General features: G+C 40.5%; 1 protein-coding gene across 5 annotated transcripts in view; it reads right to left on the minus strand.

Moving 5' to 3' along the window:
- The window catches only part of MAP4 (microtubule associated protein 4), a 204,927-nt gene that overhangs the window by 93,191 nt on the left and 86,577 nt on the right, over positions 1-25,159 (minus strand). For 4 of the 5 annotated variants that reach the window (XM_075547267.1, XM_075547269.1, XM_075547270.1 and 1 more), the window contains one exon: positions 16,346-16,414. In XM_075547267.1, the coding sequence (XP_075403382.1) occupies positions 16,346-16,414 (69 nt within the window). Of the gene's footprint in view, positions 1-5,810; positions 5,918-16,345; positions 16,415-25,159 lie in introns of those variants that run through there. The other variant, XM_075547271.1, reaches the window with a different exon arrangement.

Consider the following 25,159-nt stretch of genomic DNA (forward strand, 5'->3'; position numbering starts at 1 on the left):
CAGTTGCAGCTTCAGTTGGGAGACAACACTCTTGAAAGGATGGGGTTCAGTCTCAGAGGATCCAGAACATGCGCTGAATCATGCAGATTATGATAGGGCGTTGTATCCCCAAGAACAAAGGAGCTGCAGCGGGGCTCACCTCATTATGATACCCATTAACCCATTCACAGAGTTTCTGCCTCCGTTCCTAACAGATCTGATTTTTGCTGGCTCAGAGGTCTTAGTCCCCAAGGAAAATCAGTATTGACATGTACAACAAAGGGTCAATTGGCTCAGGCGAGACTTCTACTTGGTTAGTTGGGACACCTAACGCCACCAATAGGCAGAAAAGGCGGTTATTCCACGACTGCTGGAATGGCTGAGCCAGTTTGGGATCTAGAGTTGTTACTTCACAATAGGAACAGGGAGGATTATGTTTGGAAGCCTGAGTATTAAAGCTGAAGCACCTGTTACTTCTTCCATGCCTTACTACGGCAACCAAAACAGGGCCACACCAGCGAGGAAATAATGTTTAGGTCATTCCACCAGGCAAAGAACCTCCACTAAACCGAGATTCTGGCTGAGGGCAAGGGGATAGTGGGCAAATGGAGAAAGAAGCTATAAATATCAACTCCGCCCTCATGTCTGACTATAAAAATGACCACCATGGTAGCTTTGCACATATTCTCTTAGTGATAATAAGAGGGGGGGTAGAGAGAAAGAATGAGAACATCTTCATTCATCAGAAAGCAAGCTGGAGCTTGTTAGGTAAAAATGTTTAAAAGTGGCTTTGTTGCTATATGCGGCTTCAAATGTATATAGAAAAGTGCCTATGCAAGCCAAGTAGCCACAGACTGCCAGCTATTAATTCACTGCCTCCCAGGCCCAAAGGTACCCATCATTGCCTGCTTGTGATAATGGCACTGAAGCCCATAAATAGTTCTCCTTTGCCAGCTGGCAAAATGTTAAGGAAATAGTTCTCTTCCTAGTTCGCGCATGTTTTTCCATCTTCTAACTCCTGTGATGCTCCCAATGGGTTCTGTTAGTGCTCCATTGCTCTCTTCCCCGGCATGGGCCACCAGAATTCCAATCTGGCTTCCTAGTGCTTCAGCAGGAGCCCCGTGGCTAGCTACCTTCCTATTTGCCAAGATTGGCCTATAGCAACTTGGCAAACATCTTCACCATCTAGTAGAGACCTTCTCTGAGATACAAAGCCAGCATCAGGGGGAGACGGAGCTTTTTCCAAATGTGCTCCTTGCTTGTGTGCTCTGCCCTCAGCTCTAGGAGTGGAGGCTTTTGCCCAGACCTATTACTCCTGTCTTCTTCTACAAGTCTGTACTGTAGCAGTTAGTGTCCTTGTCAGAGTTCTTTATGCTGCACTTCCCTGTGCAGATTGCTGTGTGGTTTCTGTTCCCGATCACTCCAATATAGATGTTGACAAATTAAAAATCTGAGAGGACATTTAGAACAATGAGATAGGTGGCTTAAAAGCACACGGTATGGGGAAAAATGGGGTAGGGAGATATGAGACTTGTTTAAACCTCTCCTCCCCCCAAAATAAATCAAGAGGCACATTTTGATCTCCAGTTCAAAATCTACCAAGTGCAAGATAGAACATACTGGATCTTTGTCATTCAGCAACAGAAGCACTACCAACAGCTTATTCCTTTATTTTACACAGAAAAACTAAAGACCAGAAATATTGATTCCTAGTAACCTGAAAGTAGAACTCGTTGAAGAAGGCTTCTAAGGACCTACCATCAACAGTTAAATTGACAATTTACACAGCTTTGCATCTTCTCATTCCATTTGAAATTGCTGAAAATTAACTGGAGGATCAGCCTTGCCCACAGTGACAAAATCCTAAATTAATTTTCTCACAAGAAATAAAACAAAAGCTCTTCTCTCAGTCAGCCTTTGAAGTTCACCTTCGGTTTTGTCCTCGAGAAATAGAGCATCTCCAAAGACACAATGAGCCGGACACGCTCCAGTTACACCCCATTAAAACGCTGTGATACAACCAATTGCACAGGAAAAGAAGCCGAGGCCAAATCGAATGCTCTATTGGCAGAAACAAACAGTGGCTTGGACCTGTGAGGGCTTTCTATGCAGACATTAATCATCACCCCAGTTTCATCAGACACTTGTTCAGCCCCTCAGCTAGGTTACAGGGCAGTGAGAACATTTTCTGTCCCGCAAAGCTAAGCAATGATTTCACTACTAGTTCAAATAACTAGGGAGGAGGAATCTCAGGCTTGAAGATGGCAAATAACTTGCCTCAGAGACCAAACTAATAACATAGCTGGTAGAGGTAGCCTGCCCGTTCCACAGCTTTCTCAAATGGAAGCAAATCACTCAAGAAGTGATTCCCAGAAGCCTGACAAAAGGTACTGCTGGTCTGCCCTTAGCTTTCTTTTCCCACGCCAGGCCTGACGCACACACAAGGCCCTCCTACTCCGAGGAAAACACTGTTGAAGAGAAAGCAAGCAGCCTAGCCAAGCTGCTCATGTAGCTTCTTCACAGACAAAATGTACGTCACATCATCATCGTTCCAGTTACTAGCAAAATGCCCCAGTGGCCTCTTGTCCTTTTCAACACTAAACTTGACAATCATTGTCTAAGTAAGAACTTGTCATTTTTTCAGTAAATCAAAAACTGAAAACTCACTGCCATCGAGTCAATCCTGACTCACTGTGAACCCCCTGTAGGTTTCCAAGGCTGTAACTGTTTATGGGAGTAGAAAGTCCAGTCTTTCTCCTGAGGAGCTGCTGGTGGTTCCGAACTGCCAACCATGCGGATTGTAGCCCAATGCATATAAGACAAAGAATTTAAAACAAACCAATAAATAAATAAAAACATCCCCCTAAACCACCATGGTGACACGCTTTAAGTATGCAACATGCTAGGTAAAGAGGAAAATAGGAAATCACTGCAAACTTACACTAAAGAAATCGGGGAGAGTTAGGGGATCAACCACAGGGCAAAGAGTTAAAAGGCACATACTCGGGGGCGTTGCCTCTGCGCCTGTCTAAGGAAGAAGAGAGGAGACAGTGTCTGTGCTACAGATGACTGGAGGGTTCTACAGACAACGGTCCTAATGTTCGAGAAAGATCCAGGGAACAGGTGATGGTAGACACAAACCCCTTTCCACTGTAAGAGAAAATCTGCTTCTTCCTTCCACCGAGTTCTCTCTGCTTCTATCGGTGCACCCTCCCACTCCACCACACCCCTTCCTAATTACTTTCCATCTCGGCACAAATAGGCCAACCTGGAACAGACTCCTTTTAAAAGCCACATTTCTTTCCTTCAGAGCACGTACCTTAGTTTTTGTTATTAGACATCAACTAAGTCGTTCATTCAATAAATAGCTACTGAGCACCTACTATACAGCAGACACTGTCCTAATGCTGTAGGTTCCCTGGTGGCATAGTGGTTACATGTTGGGCTGAGCTAACCACAGGGTTGGCAGTTTGACTCCACCTGCACTATACCATCAGGGCTCATCACAATAACCCTATACATCTCTATGGGAAGAGACAAAGTTTATTTTTCTCCCTCATAGTGGTTTGAACCCCTGTCCTTGTGAAGTCTAACACACAGCCCCACCACAAAGTCTATAGGGGTTGGGTTTCAAATAACCAAAACCCATGGGCATCAAGTCAATTTTGACTTATAGAATCCCTATGAAACAGAGTGGCACTGGTTCTTTGGGCTTCGGAGTCTCTAATATTTATAGGAGCAGAAAGCTTCATCTTTCACCTTAGGAGCAACTGGTGGAATCGAACTGATGATGACTTTGTGTATAACCCACTATGCCACCAGGGCTCTTTTATATTTGGGTCTCCAGGGAAAAAAACAAAAACAAAACTCACTGCCAAGTCACTCAATAGGACAGGGTAGAATTGCCCCTTTGGGTTTATAAACAAGGCTGTTATTCTTTACATGTATTGAAAGTCTTATCTTTCTCCCTCAGAGTGACTAGTGGTTTTGAACTGCTGACTCTGTGGTTAGCAACCCAATGTGTGACCCACTATACCACCAGGTCACCTTGGATTTGAGTTTAGGGCATCTCAAATTTGAGAATGTTAGCTCTACATCCAAACAGAGATTTCCAGTAGTCAGATGGGTGACTCCAGTTTGTGAGGCAGGCCTAAACTAGAGATGTCCATTTTGGACCATGAAAATACAAATGTTATTTAAGACCTTAAGACTGTGGTTGAAAAAAAAAAGACTGTGGATGATTGTAGATAATTGGGGTAGACGTTTTTATAAAAGAAGGGGAGGTAGTCAAGAAAACTGAGAGGTCTGTAAGGCAGGAGAAAAGCTCCTCTGTGTAATAAAGCAATTGATCAGTAAATCTTTCCTGAAGGTACAGTAGCACAAGTTTCTAAGGTCACTTGTTTGTTCTTTAACCTAGATCTGCTAATCCATTTGGAAGATCCATAAGAGTTTAAGTGGTCCCAAAGGTATTAAACAGCTCACCATCTTAAAAGTCAGTCAAAGACACCCTAATGAGCTTAATTTTGTCTGCCTGGTTCACTAATAAATGAACTCTGGTGGTGTAGTGGGTTACACACTGGGCTGCTAACCGCAAGGTCAGCAGTTTGAAACCACCAGCTGCCCTAAGGAAGAAAGATGAGGCTTTCTATTCCCATAAAGAGTGACAGTCTCAGAAACCCAGAGGTAGTTCTACCCTATCCTATAGGGTTGCTATGGGTCAGAATCAACTCGATGGCAGCAAGTTCGCTTGGTTTTCGTTCACTGACGTTATCAAAAGGTGAGGATGCACAGCAAATATCTGAAAGTGTGAAAAGAGCTTGATCGCTTAGTTCTAGAGTTCCCAAATCTGACTGATAATCACATTTTTCAGGGAAGCCTTTAAAAATAGGCCTTTAAACTCCTGGACTCAAGAAAGTTTTTCTCCAGTCTAAGGTAAAGTCCCAGAATATACATATTTAATATGCTGCCAAGATAACTGCACACACCATTACATTTATGAAGCAAGTCCACTGAGCTAGTCCCCACCCTCAATTAATACATGGGAAACCATAAGACACATGAATTTCTAAGATCTATGAACTCAGTGTTCTCTGTCTAAAAAACAATCATTTGGCATTCAATTATTACAATTTCAGATTTTCTTAGTTCTCATCCAACCCCCGCATGGAATTTAACCAATATTACATTTGTTCTTACAAAATGTTCCCTATAATTCTGTTTCGCATTTAAATAATCAAGCCTTAAATTATAGTGTTTGCATATCTGTGCATTTCTCTTTGCCTCTAGACCAGCGGTTCTCAATTTGGGGGTCGAACAACCCTTTCACAGGGGTCGCCACATTCATAACAGTAGCAAAATGACAGTGATGAAGTAGCAGTGAAGTAATTTTATGGTTGGGGGTCACCACAACATGAGGAACTGTATTAAGGGTCGCAGCAGTAGGAAGGCTGAGACTCACTGCAGTAGACAAACTATAATAAACCCAGAAAGCAGTTAACACACAAAGTGCTACTTTAATTTCAAAGGTCTGTGGTGTACACAATGGTTAGTGACTTATTTTATTAATTCACTGCTGCTTCAGAAGCTTCTGGAAGTTCATAGTTGTACAAATCATTTGGGTGAAATCCTTCTGTTCAACACCAAACAGTTTTCACAAGGAATTAATCTTTGAATAATGTAAAAAGCTTGTGAAAGTTAATCATATTATTCAGATTTCCCCCTTAAACACTGACATAAGCTTCAAAATACATGAAGCAAAAAAAAAAACAAAACAGACAAGCAAAGAGAGAAACAGACAACTTCATAACAATATTGGAGACTTCAATACTCACAACTTTTTATAATGAACAGCATAACTAGACTGAATGGCAACAGGGAAGCTGACGAGCTGAACAACAGACACTGCACCATTCAGGCCTACGGACAGCTGTAGGAGATTCCTCCCAACATTCTTTGAAGCCCACGTGAGGCATTGTTCAGGACACAGCCTACGTTATGCCACAAATGCAAAAGAACTGAAATAATGCAAAACATGTTCTCCAGCCATATGAGAATGAAATGAAATCAGTCACAAGGAAGGAATTCACTTCTGAATAACTAACTGCTGGGCTGAAGGAGAAACAAGAAAATTAGCAAATACCCTGAGGTAAATGAAAACAAAAATGAAACATCCCCAAAATTCAAGAGATGTGGCTAATACACTGCTTCAAAGGAAACTTATAACCATATATGCCTACAAAGGGGCTTCAAAAATTCGTAGGCAAATTTCATTACTTTTTAATTCCATTTTTCCATGGGCTTTGGAAAGCTCTCTAGTATATTAAAAATGAAAGATCTAAAATGAGTAACATAATCTTTCACTCCCACAAAAAAGTGGGAGGTGGGAGCAAACAAAACTCCAAGCAAGCTGACGGAAGGAAATAATGCAACCTAAGAGTGAAAATAAACAGAGTGGAGGGAGGGTGGGGAGGAAGAGGGAGCAGATTACGAGGACCTACATATAGCCTCCTCCCTGGGGGCGGACAGAGGAGAAGTGGGTGATGGGAGACGACGGACAGTGTAAGCTATGACAAAATAATAATCATTTATAAATTATCAAGGGTTCATGAAGTAGGGGGGAGCGGTGAGGGAGGGGAAATGAGGAGCTGATAACGAGGGCTCAAGTAGAAAGCAAATGTTTTCAGAATGAGGAGGGAAACAAATGTACAAAAGTGCTTGACACAATGGATGTATCTGTGGATTGTGATAAGAGCTGCATAAGCCCCCAATAAAATGATTATTTAAAAAAAAAAGAGTGAAAATCAATAGAGCAGAGCAGAGAAAACTCAACAAAAGTATAAAAGTTGGTTCTCTGAGGTGGGCATCAAGGGGGAAATGATCAACAAAATTGGCAAACTTTTAGCACACTGATCAGGACAAAGCAGAAGACTCCGATGAATAAATTCAGAAATAAAAGAGGGGTCCATCACTAGGGTTATAAGGGAATACTATGAACAATTATATGCCAACAAATTACATTACCTAGATAATATGTACAAATCCTAAAATGATGGAAACCAACGAAGCCAACTCAAGAAGAAAGCATTAGTTAGGATAGCAATTTCCCAAATTAATGTATGTGACTATGTCTACAGTTTCTAACCATTACTTAGAAATTAGTTCCATGAGATAAGGAGTTCCTTCCAATTTCCTTTTAAAAAGTCGATGTATCTTGTCCTCTATCGTAAAACAAAGCAGGTAAGTCTATGTTGACAATTCTGTTTGGATTAACTTTGTATTGGGCGTCTCTTATGATGCCGCTTCACGCTCCTTTACTTCATGCTTTATTTCAACTATGACTGCAGCAAGCAGCTGCAGGTAGGTTTGACTTAATAAATGATGCCGAACTGCTAAAAGATGCCCTGACAGCACATAGAGCTGTAACAAGGTTGGCAGTAAGAGTCCACCAGTCAGGAAATAGAAAACCCTACAGGGCAGTTCTACATCCGTCCTGCAGGGACGCTGTAAGTCGGACTCACCTCGATGGCATACAACAGTTCTGTTAAATCTGTTTTCTGCTTGGCATCTTCTTGTAAGGCAGAAGTGAGACATCTACAGGAAGCAGACTGTCCTTGCAAGCACCAAACTAGGAAGTGCAAGTGTTAACCCAATGGGATCTGGATGGCAAATGGGGAATAAATGCTACCCAACTGGCTGACATAATAGATAAAACAGCAACTAACAGCAACCACACTAGTTCTATAACTCAAGTGAGTTATTCTGAGACACAGTTCGTCGAAAGGTCCCCTAGGATTAAGTCCCTCTAGTCCACAGCAGTGACTAGGTTAATAATAGGATTGTGTCTTCAACTTTTTATCTTTGAGCTCCTTTCTACCTTTATTCCGTGGGGTCCTTTCCTAAAATAGATGACCTACATGCAAAGTGCTTGCTTTCAGCTTGGCTTTCCCCCTTAAAAAGTAAAGGCTTTAAAACACACCTTTGGGGTCCACTGCTTCCAACTGCCTTCGGGGGTTTGGTTAGCACTTAAGATAGACTATGACATGGCATACTGGGGCACAAGGAGCATGGGGTTTCTTGTCAAGCCTGTTCAATTTCCAGCTCTATTATAAACTCAACCTAACCGCACCTATTCACAGGCAAAGTGAATACTGAACAAGGGCGCTTCAAAAATTCATGGGAAAACAGAATTGAAAGAGAACAGAAGATTTTCAAGAACATTTGGAAGCTCCCTGGATAATATTTTAGGTATTTAAAAGAACTTTGTAAACTCTTTAATACGATGTGTAAAATGAGTTCACTGTAGTATTAGTGAGATATGTCAGACAGAATAAAACTCTGTTCAAGTCTAGACCCACTGAAAACACAAGAGTATTTACAGTATCTGTGAATGTTTAGCAGTTCTGTACAATTATTTTGGTCTTGTGGTAGTTACATAATTTGGTGTCAATTTGGGCCTTGAGAGGATTACAAGTGAAGGGGTGGAGTCTGGCTTGTAAATCAAGATATAAGCAATGAGGCCTCAGTGTGGGCATGGCCTTCTCCTGAGAATTCTGGGAACTCCAGTATTTTCCTCCTTGGAGACAGGAGACACTTCCCACTCTCTGCTTACTTCCTGTGAGACATCCCTGAGGAGAAGCCACATGGACCTCTACCCTGATGCAGCCCGGGGAACTGGAGGAAATCCATGGAGACCCCTGCCAGCGCTGAGATGCTTCTACCACCACTGACTTCCCACCCACAGGCCTGTGATCTTCCTGCATTCAGCGTTCACAGCACGTGTTTCATGAGTTTGAAGAGGGCTTCAGAGATTGGTATCAGACACATGGACTTGATCTGGACTGGGCTGGGTTGTTTTCTCAATATTCAACTGTTTTTGTATATAAAGCTCTTTCTTATACACATTTCTAAGGATTTGTTACTCTAGTCTACCCGGACTAACACAGGTCTCTAGTAGGTATGCTACTATCTATAATATTTTAATTTTCATGAGGAGACTATCTGGCTACTTATCGTATTATAAGTATGTTAAAGAAAACATTCTATATTTAAACATGAATTTGTTTCATTCCATAATGAGAAATGAATAAACAAAGTATGTTTAAGAATATGTATCAGAATTATGGACTCACTCGAACACTAGGTCAAACCTGACTCATAATGACCCTGTATAGGGCTTCCAAGACTGTAACCCTACAATGGGGCAGATGGCTTCATCCTGCTCCCCTGGAATGGCTGGGTGCATTTGCAGTTATCAGTCCATAGCCTAGCTAACCCACAGTGCCATCCGATACAATAGAAACGGACACCAGATGGCTGAGTATAATTAAATACTATGCTCAGATGACCGGGTTTTGTTAGTTTTATTACAGCCCATGAATTGGTTTCAACAAAGTTCTAAATTCTCTAGTGTGTCTAATATGGATTTTCTAGGGAGAGGATCTATATTTTTATCAGAAATAATGAACCGAAAAAGGTTTAAAGAACAATTTTAGAGGCAGTGGTATTTTGCTGATGTTGTTTCCAATATACAAGTTATAGCTGGAAAACGAAAGGCTAGGTAGGACCAAAGCTTGTTTCTAGGTTTTGGAGAAGGAGAGAAATGAAGCTAAAAAGGACATCTCACAGTATCTGTACTTAAGAACACCACAGTGTGAAGTTTTGTTCCGTTTTTTGTTTATGAACTTTAATACCAAAGAATGGATAAAGATGAAATAGCTGTTCAGCAACTCTGACATACAACAGATTGACTTTTCAGTGCTTTGAATTGTTTCTAATGCCAAATCCTCTGCGACCTATCTGATGTGAAAAGACACGTAGAGAAGCATTTTGGATACGTCTGTCGTCACATGGCACCCAAGCACAGTGCTTTGATGATGTCCCTGCTGGTATGACATGAGGGCTGGACTGCATCATACCTCGTGTTCAGGATAGTTATCACAACGGAAACAGCCAGAAACACTGTCCCTTGTGAAGCATGGACTCCATTGTGCCTTGCCCCCCAAAGACTAAAAATAACAGCAATTTATCTCCAAAGGATTATCCCATAATTTGTGGGAAACTCTTGTTAAGCCTTCACTGCAATGGGAACAGCACTGATATAAAATTGAGGATAATCTGGTTTTATATTTGACGTAAGAATGAATTGAATGCTCACTGTCTGCTAACCTGTTGGCATAGAACACTGTCTAGCCTTCCCGGCACACTAAATGAGCAGGTCAATAAGGAGGAAGAACCCGATGTAATCGGTCGGGCTCTCATCAAGAATAAAAAACGACTAAAACCCACGAATTGTCCGAGCCACTACAACCTCATTGTAAAGACCACGAGAAAAGTAGAATCCCTGTTAGCATGTCCGTGGTTAAATGCTCAGCTGCTAACTAAACGGTTGGTAGTTTAAACCCAGAAATTGCTCTGCAGGAGAAAGAAGTCTGCTTCCTAAGAGATTAAATGCATTGCCAACGAGTCACTTTCAACTCGTACCAACCTTATAGAGCACAGCATGGTTTTGAAGGTGGTCCATTTGTACGGAAGCAGACTGGCCATCTTTCTCCCTCAGAGAAGCAGCCAAGCCCTTAAACATTATGTCCTCAGGGAGTTCCAAAAATGACAGCCTCAGAAACCCTGCTTGGGGGGTGGGCGTTGGAGGGGGGCACATTTCTACTCTGTCTGATAGAGTTTCTAAGAGTCAGAATTTAGTCAATGGTAATGGGTTGGATTTGTGAAAGGGAGGAAGAATTGTGAATAATTATAATATTTAAATTAGTATACTTCAAACCAAGAACTTGTTATAGTTCTCTGAATAGAAGGAAACGTAAGAATATTAAACTGAACTTACTTATGTAAAAGATTATCTGCCAAGTGAAAAACATTCTTTCCGCCATGCAAATTACTTTAGGCAGAGAACGGTTTCGAGGTCTTGATTCAGTCGATTCACCACATTTGCAACAACCTATCTATTGCAAGGAAACACTCAGGACGGCTAGGGAATTGTGCATGCTGTGAAATCCTTCCCAGATCCAGATCCAGCAGGATTATCAAGCAATAAAGTCACAACGAAAATGTCGTTACAGCAAGTCTTATTTGATGGCTCAGAAGGAACTCCAGGAAGCTTGCGAACACCTTTCATTTTCAGTGGACTGCACTGCACATAAATGAAGCAGACATGAGGTAAATGCCTTGCTGTTACTACACCAGCTGTCTTTGCCACCAGATGCTCCTGCTTCAGATAGAGCAGCCTTTTGACTTTTAAAGGTGCCATATCCAAAGGAGTTGACTCTCAAAAGTCCAAAAAAAAACCCTGTTTGGCAAAAAGTTTAAAAAGTCTTACATTTATGGAATTATTATATGTAGGATTAGGTGCTTCAGTAGACTGAGACTCAGACCTCAAGAGTCTTCATTTACCAAACGTGTGTCATGGTCACACTATATTACAAAAATCAAGACACCCACCACCGCCGCCACACACCCCCTCCCCCACCGCCACACACCCCCTCCCCCGCCCCCAACGAAAATCCAGTCTGTGAGGTGTTAGTGTAAGATGTTTATTAGTGCAATTTATTTAGCACAATTATCACATTAAAATGTCCACATATACATACTATAGGAATCTAAAGTCACAAAAAATACAAATTAGGTAGGTGTATGAACAAAGTTATAAAAAGCTATTTAAAAACAAAGTTCTACACATCGTCAACAGAGGCAGAGAGAACAAGAGAGAACTTGTGCAAGAGCACGTAAGAGAAACAGCACATGTGACCAGAGCCACAGTGACCAGGCTGGCACCCTCAAGTGAGGGTGGTCACCGTAGCAGTACAGCGTTGCGTTATGGGACTTGCGGCCTCTGTGACATGGGACGACAGACACCGAGGTGATTTCTTTCCAGTTAGAATATCTGATTTAAAAAGATGAAGCTAGTAACATATACCAAATTTCCAGCAATTCCATGAATTCAAATAGAAAACGTATTTGTATAAAAAAATACATTTCAAACAAAAAGAAACAATGGAAAGGAATTTTAAAATGGACGAAATCAAAGTAAATGATGAAGTGTGTGTGAACCTTCAGCTACTCCATCAGGACAGCTCACCTCAGCTTCCTCCACCCGCCTGGCACTCAGAACGTCTACCGAGACTTGAGAGGAATCATTTCAAACACAAAGTTGAAGTCGGAGCTACTAGTTTTTTAAAGCTTCTGGGCCAAAAACAATGGTAACAACTTATGAAACAACTGCACGCTAAAGGGAAAGAGTTGTGTCTTATTTTAAGGTGTGTTCTCAGAGGTTAGATTTTCAAACTTGTCACCTGTGCCTCTCTCCTCTCTCAAGTAAACTTTGGTCCAGAACTCAGACAAATTCTTAGCCAAGAAACCATCCCCTAAATTCCCTATATAAGAGGAATTTTCACAGACTTGTTAAAATGGTTAGGATATTTTGATTTTATCATCTCAAAGTAGCTTTTTTATCTTACCGAGGTCTAAATGTACAAAACCTTGCTCAGAACATGGTGCCACTTTATCTCTTCAGTAGCTTGGGAGTTATAGAAACCTCCACAGTCCGTAAGAGAATAGGAAATTAAAATGAGTGCTTCACATTATTCCATATATGATTTCATAACATGGTCTATGTTTCAGATTCTATTTCTGGAACTGAGATCAAAGCTTGCATTGTAAAAGTTCCACAGTACTTATCCCAAGTGGTCCTGGGTGTTTTAGCTACTAGTGTGAAAAATAGAGGAACAGAAATAAGAATCAACCAGAATGTGAGGAATATCGGAATGTTTGAGTGTGGACACTAGTGCCCACAGTTAAGGATTTAATACGCGTGTTCTTGTGTGATCTGGGAATCCCACTGGCACCTGCAGATTTCAAAGAAATACTAATCTTAAAAGAAAAAGAAACACTAATCTTGAACATAGTTTGAGTCTAATCACATAACCATCTCACCAGATAAAAAGGTGTGGTCTTAATCAGTTTGCAACTTAATTTCATTCTGGTGGTGTTACATGAAAATTATTTTCTATCTGTATGAAGATCTCAGTTTTCTGATAATACACAATTCAAGTATAAATTAAGTTCCATTTTAACTTCTGAGTTCTTATTCTTAATAGTTCGTGATCATGTTAAAAGATGAGGTTATAACGTTCTATACAGAAGAGTAATAAGACTGTTACATTATTAGGGGACATCTAAGCTTAAGTAAATAGATGATAATTTCATAATAAAACCAACTTGGCTTAACTGCATATCCTAAGAGATGACTTAATAGTTTTCAAGGTTTAATCAGAGCTACTCTAAATTAAAATGTTTTAAAAGTAGCTAATGTTCTCCAGATTTTAGTAAGGTGGAGTGAAATTTAGGAAGCCTGCAAGAATCCCAAGCCAAACCACTGCCACTGCCTCCAACTCATAGGGCAGGGTTGCCCTGCCAGGACAGTGTTTTCCAGGTCGAGATCTTTATGGAGCAAGACTGCCACATCAGTCTCCAAAACAACTGCTGGGGAGCGCAAACCTTTCCGACATGTCGCCAAGTACTTCAGCCCCTGCACTACCCAGGGTTCCCTTCTGAAAGATTAAAACTCATGGCCATGGAGTCAATTCCGACCCTGTAATAACCTCCACAAAAGCAAGCTCATAAAGGGAAAGAGCAGGGAGAGGACAGGGGGCAGGGGGTGTCTCTGCAGTTCTGGTGGACTCAGCCCCTTTATGGAAGCACAGGTTCTCATTTGGTATTGCCACACCATGATTAATGGTGAAGATTTCAAAACCAAATGGAAAGGCCAACTAAAAATGTTTAAAGAAAAGAAAAGAAAAATGAGGTTGGAGTAAATGATAACATGAGTCTTAAAAACAAATGATATTAGATGCCTTTTATAAAAATACCAAAATTAAGAATGCATCTTGTACTTTGTGCTCACAAAGGGAAAGGAGGTTCCAACAAGCCCTGCAGCAGAGCGCAAAAGGAAGCAGGTGTTTGTGCAGCGTCAGGAGAAAGAGGCCCGAAGAACTACCCTCAGCTTCTTCTAACTGGTCCAGGAAGGAAAAGCAAAGCTCTGCAAAATGTTGAAGGTTTTAGAAGTACAGCGATGCTTAAGAAAGATCACTGGTCTGGTGTTGCAGCAGCCCCAGTGTGGAGAGACACGCTAGGCTTCTGGGAGGAGAAAAACAGGAAGGGAGGAAGAAGTAGGAAGGGGGAGGAAAGGGCAGAAAAGCACAGGTCGTTAGTAAACAGCAAGTTCAACATAGCAAGATGCTCATAAATCCTTTAATATGCTAACAGTGGAGCTGGTCTGCTCTCAGCACTCCAGATAAAATTCTGAAGGGAACAGAAATCGGAATTTTCAAAATGGCAGTGAGCTCGATGCTCATTAGTAACACCCAAATTAGAATGAAGTCACAACACGGTCCTAAACCTCCTAAAGCTTATACTCGGACTCCCTACTCCCACTTCCCTCCAAGGAAACAGGCACATTTTCAGTAAAGCAATACAGCCAAGAGGTCAAATTCAAAATCCAAACACCTACCTGTTTGCATAAACCATATTCTACTGTACGGAAGAGAGGCGACTGTCTAGGAGAAGCAAGACCTGCTCTTGCAATGTCTCTGGGAGGGCAGTTCATAAGCAGCTGGATTCCTTTTAGTTTCCAGGGAATGCAGATTTTGAGACACTAAGAGCCAAGCTGCATGTTTTCCCGGTTTTGTTTTGTTGGTGTTTTTCTATTTTTCCCTCCACTATATGTAACTGACAGTGGGGAGCAACTGCTACATAGAGTTTGAGACTCGTCATTTCTGACCAGACTGAACAGTTAGCTGGAGGGAAATCTCCTCTAGTTCTGAACGTTCTTTCCTCCCGGATGAAGATGACACCCCCCACCCTTACAACTGGTTAATCAAGTCAACCCTCCTATCCCTCCTCAGTCTTTGCTTCTCCTGCACTGACTCTTGGTTAAGGAAAACTGAAATTACTTTTTTTTTTTGTCTTAATAGTTTCTTCTTTAATCACAGAGATGTTTGTGTAAATGTTTTCTTTAAACTCCCTATGTAGTAGACATTTGCTTTCAAAGCAAGCACAGAAGATGTCGATATTACATTAAAAATAAGAGTATCAAAGAAATACCAATTCACAAAATTGGAAGGTAAGGTGGCACATCTTAAAACATCAAGTTATTAATTCACAAATTGCTAATTACTGGGCAAAACTACCTTTTACCATAAATAGGATCTGCCCTTAATAAATCGGAAGCATGCGGCCTTTCTTAGGGCCACAGAACAAAGAGCTAAACCCTGGAATTGCTATTGCCAACAGAAAACTTTTTGGAAGCCTGGAGATGCTGTGGGGCTTAAGACTGAGCTCTGTGCACAGGAAGAGAAGCACAGAAGCCATTTGTTTCTTACACACTTTGCTATAAGGTGAATCCAATGTTAAGCCCCAATTTAAGAGCACATTCTGCTTGATCCTAATAAGAAGGCAACTCATTGGGGTCAACAGCATCAGCCTGATGACAACCGCACATTAGGTGCAGTTATTTGTAAGAATGCCACAGCAGGCTGATGTCGTTAGCAGTGTACACACTAGATTCCTGCTACTGGTTTGAGCAGTGAGCCCACTGAAAGGATACTAGGGTATAGGGATGGCGCTTGTTAAGTGGTGAGAACCCACAAGAACTTCAGCAACCCGGGTGGTGCCAAACAACGAACACCTTCAGCTGTTAACCCAAAGGCTGGATATGAAAGTTCAGCCAGAGCAACTTTAGAAGACAGGTCCGGTACTCTCCAAAAATGCCTAGGGAGCCCCGTTCTCTTCTGATACTTAGTGGGGTAGCGATGAGTTAGCGGTCAATTGGATGACAACAAATAAATTTTTTTAGTAATGGGCTAGGAGTGAAGTTACAGATACAGTTCATAAGCAACTGTTATGAGAAAGATAAAGGAAAAGCAGAAACTGTGGGTGAAAGAGAAGGGGAAGAACTTTCAATTTATAACACGTAGGTTTCCCTACCAGGAAGCCTCGTAACACAAACCCAGGACAGTGTGCATTCAGGCGAGAGACCTGCCTTGAAACGTAGTGGACACAGGCCTCCAGGATGACTACTTCAATGACAGTTATTCTGTATCTGGAAGGAGCATTTGCCATTGCTCTTGCCGTTGTGTTGTGTGGTGTAACTACGAGAAAGACTTCAGTATTATCAAAGGAAACTGAATCTTCTCTTTCCTTTGTTGGAGATTTTATGCACAGAAGCCCTTGGTTTAAATGTATCCAACAAGGAAAATAATGCACCAGAGCCCTTGATAAGTCATGTGCTTCCCCTAAGAATTCTCTTCAAAGGAGCTGATCAAGGTACTTTCCACACACATTTGGAGAATCTTGGACTCACCTGTAGTGTCCTTCCCTTCTATTTCATGATCACCATTGGCTAATACTGCTGGCTTAGAAGATGGAGTGCCTGCAACAAACACAGAGAACAATTACCCATTTTAAACCGATTGAAATGAAGCACGATCATCTAACTAGTAGAATGGTCACTCTTCATAGCATTAGCTGAAAGCAGATAAAATCTGTCCAAAATTTAAGCTAACAGAAAGAGTTAAGTGGTAAGTCCCATAGTTCCCAAGCTCTGTCAAAGTCATTCACCAGAAGCCAGGCTGCCTTGTTCTATTCTATAAATGGTTAAATCTTGCTATTAAATTCAATACAACTATCACCCTAAGCTTAATACACGTGATTCAAATCAGAGAACTCAAGGACAAAGCCTTTGAAATCCACTCTCATTGGAAGTCCAGGACAACACCACTGCTCCTGGACCTAAAGATTACATGGTCATCGGGGGCACTTCTTGGACTGGAGGATTCTTTTTCTTTTTAATTTTAGCCATTCCAATAGAGTGTAGTCATATCTTATTCCCCAATGACTAAAGATACTAAGCATTTTATTTTTTTGGTGAGCTGCAAAGTAAAATTTTAAAAAATATTTAATTGCGGTGTTTTCTTCACTACACTTGATCTTAGCCAAAAGACCGAGAAGCGATAGAAGTGTTTTCTTAAGATTCAGTTTTGAAAGCTCTTTACACATTCTGAATATATAAATTTTTATCAGTTTAATTTTGTAAATATTTTCTCCCAGGCTATAATTTGCCTTTGCCTTTTAAGTATATCTTTTGAAGAGCATAAATTTCATATTTTGATGAAACCTAATTTATCATTTGTTCTTTTATAAATTGTTTCTGGTAACTAAGAGGCCTTTCCTTAATCCAAAATCATAAAATATTCTATGTTTCTTCTAGGTTTTATGATTTTTATATTAGGATTTACAAAGAAGTCTATGATACATTTAGAGTTAAATCTTACATACAATTATGAGTCTGGGTTCTTACTTTGGTGGACTATCTAGTTCTTTTAGCGTCACTTGTTGAATATTCCATTAAACTGGCTTTGTACCTTTGTTGAACATTGCCAGATCATGTATATATGTACCTATTTCTGAATTCTTTAGTCTTTCCACTAATCTATGTCTATTTCATCAATACTATACTGTCTTATTAAACCAGGGAGGTTCGAGAGTCTTCACAGAAAAAAGGAGTTAAAAGATAATGGAATTTTCTCATGAACTTTGGAAGGTCTCTCATATTTGTATAACACATCTTGAAGGCAGGGGGTAATATGCATCCTCTAACATGGGTCTTTCTAAACAGAACTTTGTAAAAAAAAATTAAAAATTTAAATGGCTTTGTTTCCTTTGCATTTCCACACAAACTTTAGAATCAGCTGCTGACTTTTATTCAAAGACCTGATGAAATCGTGATTTGACTGCACTGCACAGCTACATCAACTTGGGGCAATCTAGCCACGTCTCAAAGTCCCAAGCTAGAGCCAATGGTTTCATAACTTGCCTAGCTCTGCAGTCAGCCTACTAACCCCAAAGTTTTCTACAAACCACACTCAAGAGCCTCATAGAAATATTTCTCCCTAAGACAACCTGTGAAAATTTAGAACATGTTATCAAAATATAAAGAGCAAGATTTCACTTTGTTATTAAGAGTTTATTTTTGGATCACAACAAACTATGCTGTCCAACTTTCTGGTTCCTAAACTCACTAAGAGAGATCCTTCATTCTGTCGTCTCAGTGGAACCACCTAAGGGAACCTGAAAGGATACATCAGACCCAAAATGAGAAAGCATCATGGGAAGGAGGCAGAAATAAAGGGATGAAATATGAGAGACTTACTAACTACCACTACGATGAGAATCATGGTAGGCTTCACACATTGTGTTTTACTTATCCAAAGAGATGCCAAATGTTCAAGCACATAAATTAAATAAATTCCCTGTCATTCTAACACAATGAGCTCTCAGACTTGTTCTTTCTAGCTGAAGAATGCATTAAAAAAATCCTGTCTCATTTTTAAATTCAGAGTATAAGAAAATGCAAATTATAAAAACTTTGTCTTTCAGCTATGTGGTTGATAAAAGTTTTTAAAATTTTGGTCATAGCTAGTATTGGCAAGGAAAATAAGTAATTTCATATATTATTACAAGGAGCATCAATTGGAAAAAAAATTTTATGAGGCAAACATTTATCACTTAATCTACTTTTAGGCATTTAGTTCACAGAAAAAGATAAAAGTATACAAAACTGAATATAAATAGGGGTCTACTTTGGCACTTGTTAAAAAATAACAAGTGTCCACCAATGAATTCAGTAAACTATGAAATACAGGTATGAATTCAATGTGAAAACCATAAAACTAAGAGGAAACACAAGAAAATAAACAGAAATAAAGTAGCTAACAAGTGTATGAAGATACAAAGACACTAAAGAATAAAAACAAATATGGTATTATAGCATTTATGGGCAAAGCAGTAAATATATATCATATATATAAATATGAAAGAATATATATCAAGTAACCCTGGAAATGGGTAAAGAATAAGTGGACCACTGGAGATGAGAATAAAACTGATGACTTTCACATAAAAACAAATTTCTACTTTAACTGGACACATTCGAGACATTTCTGGATGAAGACAGCAAATTGAGACACACATAAGCCTCAACATCTTACAAGTCCTTCATGGCAACAGAAAAGATTGTTTAAAAGAATTATGGGGGAGGAGCGGGGAAGGAGGGAGAAAAAAAAGAGGACCTGAAGCTAAGGGCTTAAAGTGCAGAGCAAATGCTTTGAAAATGATTAGGGCAAAGAATGTACGGATGTGCTTTACACAATTGATGTATGTTTATGTATGGATTGTGATAAGAGTTGTATGAGCCCCAAATAAAATGTAAAAAATAAGAAATAAAGCTATATATAAAAAAAATTGTAAAAAACAAACCTAGAAATCAAAATGGGTGCCCTCCAGTGGACCAGAAATTATAAGAAATAACCTGAAAATGAAAGCAGATTAGCACCACACTGAAGGAGAACCCACAGGCCAAAGCTGGCACAAGAAAGTATTAGACATTCCAATGTAGACCAACCCCTGCCATTGAGCGAATTTCCATTCACCATAACCCTATAGGCACAGCACTGCCCCACTGGGTTTCCAAGGCAGTAATCTTTATGGAAGTAGATGCCACGTCTTTCTCCCAAGGAAAAGCTGTTGGCTTCAAATGTTTAGGACGGCAGACGAGCACTCGTAACCACTGCACCACCAGGGCAACTTCCCAAGTATCTACCACCCTGGCTCCAATGTACAATTGTTATTCAGCACATTCGCACATCCTAAACCTGAACAGACGGAATCTGCATTCCGTCTCACAAGCTCTGCAACATGCCAAGGGGAGTGATCTATTAATGCAGATTTCTATCAATGATCTAGTTTATGAATGATCAAGTTTCCCATTCATTCTGAATAGACTGAAGGCATGTTCTCGCCCTGCCTGCTTGTTCGTGGGTCTTTCCTGATACTTCGCTTACTGGTTACTTGAACCTTCCGTTTCTTGAAACTTGAGGTTGCTGGTACCCTTTGCAGTATTCTGTCCCTTTATGTTTTACTAATGGTCTACATGGGATATAAAAATAAAATATTATCCCTACCATCCAAAAACCCCTCCAAAAGTGTTGCCATTGAGTCCATGTGGACTCATAGAGACCCCCTGTGACTACATCCAAGACTACATCTGTTTACAGGAATAGAAAGCCCATCTTTCTCCCAAGGACCTCTCTGGTGGCTTTGAACTGCCAAGCATAAATGTGAGAGACTATTAAATAGCATCACTTTACAAGTGTGCTGACAGAAAAGTTCAGGAAGGTGGGGGGACACTTACGAAGGAAAGGAAGGAAAATAAAGAGCTTGGGGGAGAGGTGCAGAAAGCAGGAACTTACCGGAGTCAGGGAATGTTTTTGTAAGGTCACATCTAAATCCAGTCTCAAAGGATTACAGAAAAAACCTTAAATACCATCTATATGCCGTAGACTTCCAAATTTGTATCTCAAGCCCACAATTCTCCTCTGAACTTAAGACTCATCTAGCTATTTACGCATCTCTATTTAGATGACTAATGAATAACTCACTCTAAGTATATCCCAAGCTGAAATTCTTAACCTTTTCCCTGGAAGCTGCTCCTACAGCTTTCCCCAGCCAAAAAAATCCCAAACTCAAAAATCCACTGTAATCTTGTGAATCTCAACTCACAGTGGCCTTGCAGGGTTTTCAAGACTAAAAAGGTTCACAGTAGTAGAGAGCATCTTTATTAGAGTAGTTCTAACAGAGCTTGACCACAGACTTTGAGGTTAGCAGGGCAATGCTTAACTGTCCTCAGTGGGTAATGTCAATTCCTTTGCATCGATACATCAGTGCAAAGACCTTCACCCCCCTCATACCTTATTTCCAATCAGTGCCACATTCTGTTACCTCTACTTTCCAAATTCCAGAACCAGACGACTTCCCCTTTCATCACTGTCACTTCTGTGGTGTCTCATCTAGATTGAACTGGACTTGGTCTATGTCAGGTCCAATGTGCCCTAACCACACTTGTCCCTCTTAACTCTCTTTCTTACCCCCCCCCATCTTGATTAGACTCAACTTCACTGACCTACTTTTAAGGCATTCTCCTACCTTTTTGCACTGGTTGCTCCTTCTGTCTTAAATGTTCTTGCCCCAGGTAGTGAATGTCCTCAACTTGAGAAGTATGAGTTTTAGTTTACAATGTCTGGTTTTTCATTTGTGTATCTAATTGTCAGAAATACGTACTAAATACATTATTGTAGCAAATAATTTGATATTATCATGCTCAGATGCTCAAGGGCAAATGATCAATGTTATGATCTATTGTTCAAAACACTGCTCTACAATGAAATTGGTGTCATATGCTTTAAGGAATAAAGAGGCAATTTTCTTGTTTTTTTTTAACATTAGGGGCTCCTACAACTCTTATCACAATCCATACATATACATACATCAATTGTGTAAAGCACATCTGTACATTCTTTGCCCTAATCATTTTCAAAGCATTTGCTCTCCACTTAAGCTCTTTGCATCAGGTCCTTTTTTTTTCCCCCTCCCTCCCCGCTCCCCCCTCTCTCATGAGCCCTTGATAATTTAGATTGTTATTTTGTCATATCTTGCCCTATCTGGAGTCTCTCTTCCCCCCCTTCTCTGCCGTCCATCTCCCAGGGAGGAGGTCACATGTGGATCCTTGTAATCAGTTCCCCCTTTCCAACCCACTAACCCTCCACTCTCCCAGCATCGCCCCTCACACCCCTGGTCCTGAAGGTATCATCCACCCTGGATTCCCTGTGCCTCCAGCTCCCATATGCACCAGTGTACAACCTCTGCCCTATCCAGTCCTGCAAGGTAGAATTAGGATCATGGTAGTTGGGGGGAGGAAGCATCCAGGATCTGGGGGAAAGCTGTGTTCTTCATCGGTACTACATCACACCCTGACTGACCCATCTCCTCTCCTAAACCCCTCTAGAGGGGATCTCCAGTGGCCGACAAATGGGCCTTGGGTCTCCACTCTGCACTTCCCCCTTCATTCACTATGGTATATATATACATACACACACACACACACACACACATATATATATATATATATATATAGAGAGAGAGAGAGGGGGGGGGCAATTTTCAAATCTAACTACATATAACAACTGAACAAACTTCGCTGTGGACCAGGCCTGAAGTATGACTAATTCAACATATTATATACAAAGGTAGTATACATATTATACTACCCCCAAAAAAACCCCAATTTTTTTCAAAACTATGTAAATTTTTTTACATAACAACCTTATCACCTTCAAAGTACTCTCCTCTATACTTAATACATTTGTCAAATCTGCAATTCCATTCTTGGAAAAATTTTTCAAACTCAGCTGTTTGGGTGGCTGACAGCACCTCGAGGCCTCCTCATTTTTTTTTTTCTTCACCTCTTTTATGTCATCAAATCACTGTCTTTTCATGTTCCTCTGGATTTACAGAAACAAAAAGCCCCACAGAGCAAGACCAGGTGAGTAAGGTGCATGGGGCAAGAGAGGCAACTGTTTTTTGCCAAAAGCTGGCACAGTGAGATGGCTGCATGAGCACATGCATCGTCATGGCGGCAAAGCCAGTCCCTCATATGCTATAAATTAGGTCTTTTTGGCCACACCATCTTTTCAGAACCTCTAAATAAAAACCTTGATTAACAGTCTCACCTGGTGCAACCAACTCCAAAATGCACTGTCCCCCTCAAATAAAAGAAATCAAACAAGCATTGTCTTGAGCTTTAATTTCAGCTTTTTGGGGATGAGGTGACAGTGGCATCTTCCACAGGCCTGACTGGTGTTTGCTGTCAGGGTCAGAAGAGCAACACCATGTCTTGTCCCCAGGAATGACCTTGGGAAGAAATCTGGGTTGCTTCACAAGCACGGCATGTTTATATTCAATGCCCTTTTTCCTGCTCAGTCATAACCCAAGGCACACATTTCGTAGCGACCCTTCTCATTCCCAAATCTTCCCTTAAAATTCACTGAACCTAGCTCTAAGACAGTCCAGATAACTTCCCCATCTCTTCAATGGTCTGTCGTCAGTCTTCGAGCATAAGTACTTGAATTTTGTCAACATTTTCGCCTGTTCAGGAAGTTGATAGATGTTTAGAATGAGGTTTGTTATCAATCGACATTTCACCTTTTTTGAAATGAGAAAACCACTCATACGCTTGAGTGTTTCCCTTATCACTGTCCTTGTAAGCTGTGTTCAATATCACAACAGTTTCTGAGGCATGTTTCCTGAGCAGGAAACAAAATTTCTTTTTTTTAAAATAATTTTATTGTGGGTTCATACAACTTGTATCACAATTCAAACATGCATCCATTGTGTCAAGCACATTTGTTACCATCTTATTTTTCTTTTAATTTATTTTATTTTTATTTAAAAAGAATTTTTTTTGGCCATCATCATTTTCAAAACATTTTCTTTCTACTTGAGCCCTTGGTATCAGCTTCTCTCCCCCGCACTCCCTCTCACGAACACTTGATAACTTATAAATGATTATTTTTTTTCATGTCTTACACTGACTGATATCTCCCTTCACCTACTTTTCTGTTGTCCGTCCCCCAAGGAGGGGGTTATATGTAGATCATTGTCATCCATTCCTGAAACAAAATTTCACAGCTGCATGCTGCTCTCTTAAATCGGCCATCACAATAAATGAGGTTCGAGTGAAAATTCTTTTTTTTTAAATCATTTTAATTGGGGGCTCGTACAATTCTTATCACAATCCGTACATACATCCATTGTGTCAAGAACTTATGTACATTTGTAGCCATCATCATTCTCAAAATATTTGCCTTCTACTTGAGCCCTTACCATCTGCTGCTCATTTTCCCAATCGGTCCCCCTACTCCCCTATTTAAAAAAAAATTACTGTGACCAGAGAGAACCTTTCCAGATGATGCCACTGGGTGCAGTAACTCAGAGAATTGTCAATGCTCAGAGAAAAAATGCTTATTATGAAAACAACACCCAGTGGAGCTTTTTTCCATTTTTTTGGAGGGGGGGTTATCCCTTGTATATTACAAACTTGAGCTGCTAATACACAGTCCAGTTTCTCTAAGGACACGGGAACTGCTTACATCCCTAACACTATGTTTTGTAACAGGAGATTTAATAAGTATCTACTGATCATTTAGTAATATATCAATAGGAGCCGTGGTGATATAGTGGTTAAGCACTCAGCTCCTAACTGAAAGGTTGGCTACTAACTGACTGGAAAGTTGCAAGTTCGAGTTCACCAGTCATTCCATGAGAAAAAAAATGTGGCAATCTGTAAGATTGTAGCTCTGGAACCCAATGGATTCACTAATAAAGATAAATGCATCATACTAACATAAGGTGTTAATAATGGAGAGATGTGGATGGTGATATACAAGAACTCTTTGTACTGTCTTCACAATAATTCTAAAAATCTGAAACTTCTAAAATTAAAAGTTGGTTGTTTTTTTAATGCGCTGAATCTATGTTCAAAATAGGAAGAGTATGGAGCTGTGTTCTTTAGCCTCATTACATATGGTTCTTTTGGAAAAAATGGCTCACTATCTCATGTCAGAGTCCATTTTTCCCCTAGGAACACAACTTGTATCCTTCTCCATGAAACGCCACACGTCCTCCATCCACTGGTGCCAGCTGGAGAATTTGTTGCCAGATTGTGAGGAGGTAAGTACAGGAACTCAGAGTAAGCATTTAGAAACTTTGATAGCAATCTGAGAGAAGAATTTCTTATCTATTGGATAAAATTCAAAGTTAGAGGCTGAACATTATGTCTTATTTCATTTTGTCAGTACAGGGAGATGTTGGGTCTTCAGACACACACTGTAAACCTCCTGCCACCAATTGCAAAAATCGTTCTTCTGACGCCAACCATAGAGAACTAGGTTAGGTCTGACAGGCTAAGGGTTCAGTGCTCCTGTCTGCCTGTTCTATCTACTGAAGACATCAAACACCAGCCTTGAATTCACACAGAGTCAGGACCCCTAACTTCCAGCACACCAGCTACAAATTGGGAGGTTGCCACTACCCTCCTCAGATTCAATAATAAGGTAGAACAACTTACAGAACCCAGAAAAGTGGTACACTTATGGTCACACTTTCATTATAGCAAAAAAGGATTAAAATCGGGATGAGATCTGGGTCCGTCTAAATAGGGAATCTCCCAAAAGATGCCTTACCCTAGTATACTGATGTCTCTCACTGATCGTGAGGTCTAGCT

Source organism: Tenrec ecaudatus, chromosome 4 (genome assembly GCF_050624435.1).
Source record: "Tenrec ecaudatus isolate mTenEca1 chromosome 4, mTenEca1.hap1, whole genome shotgun sequence".
Lineage (NCBI taxonomy): Eukaryota > Metazoa > Chordata > Mammalia > Afrosoricida > Tenrecidae > Tenrec > Tenrec ecaudatus.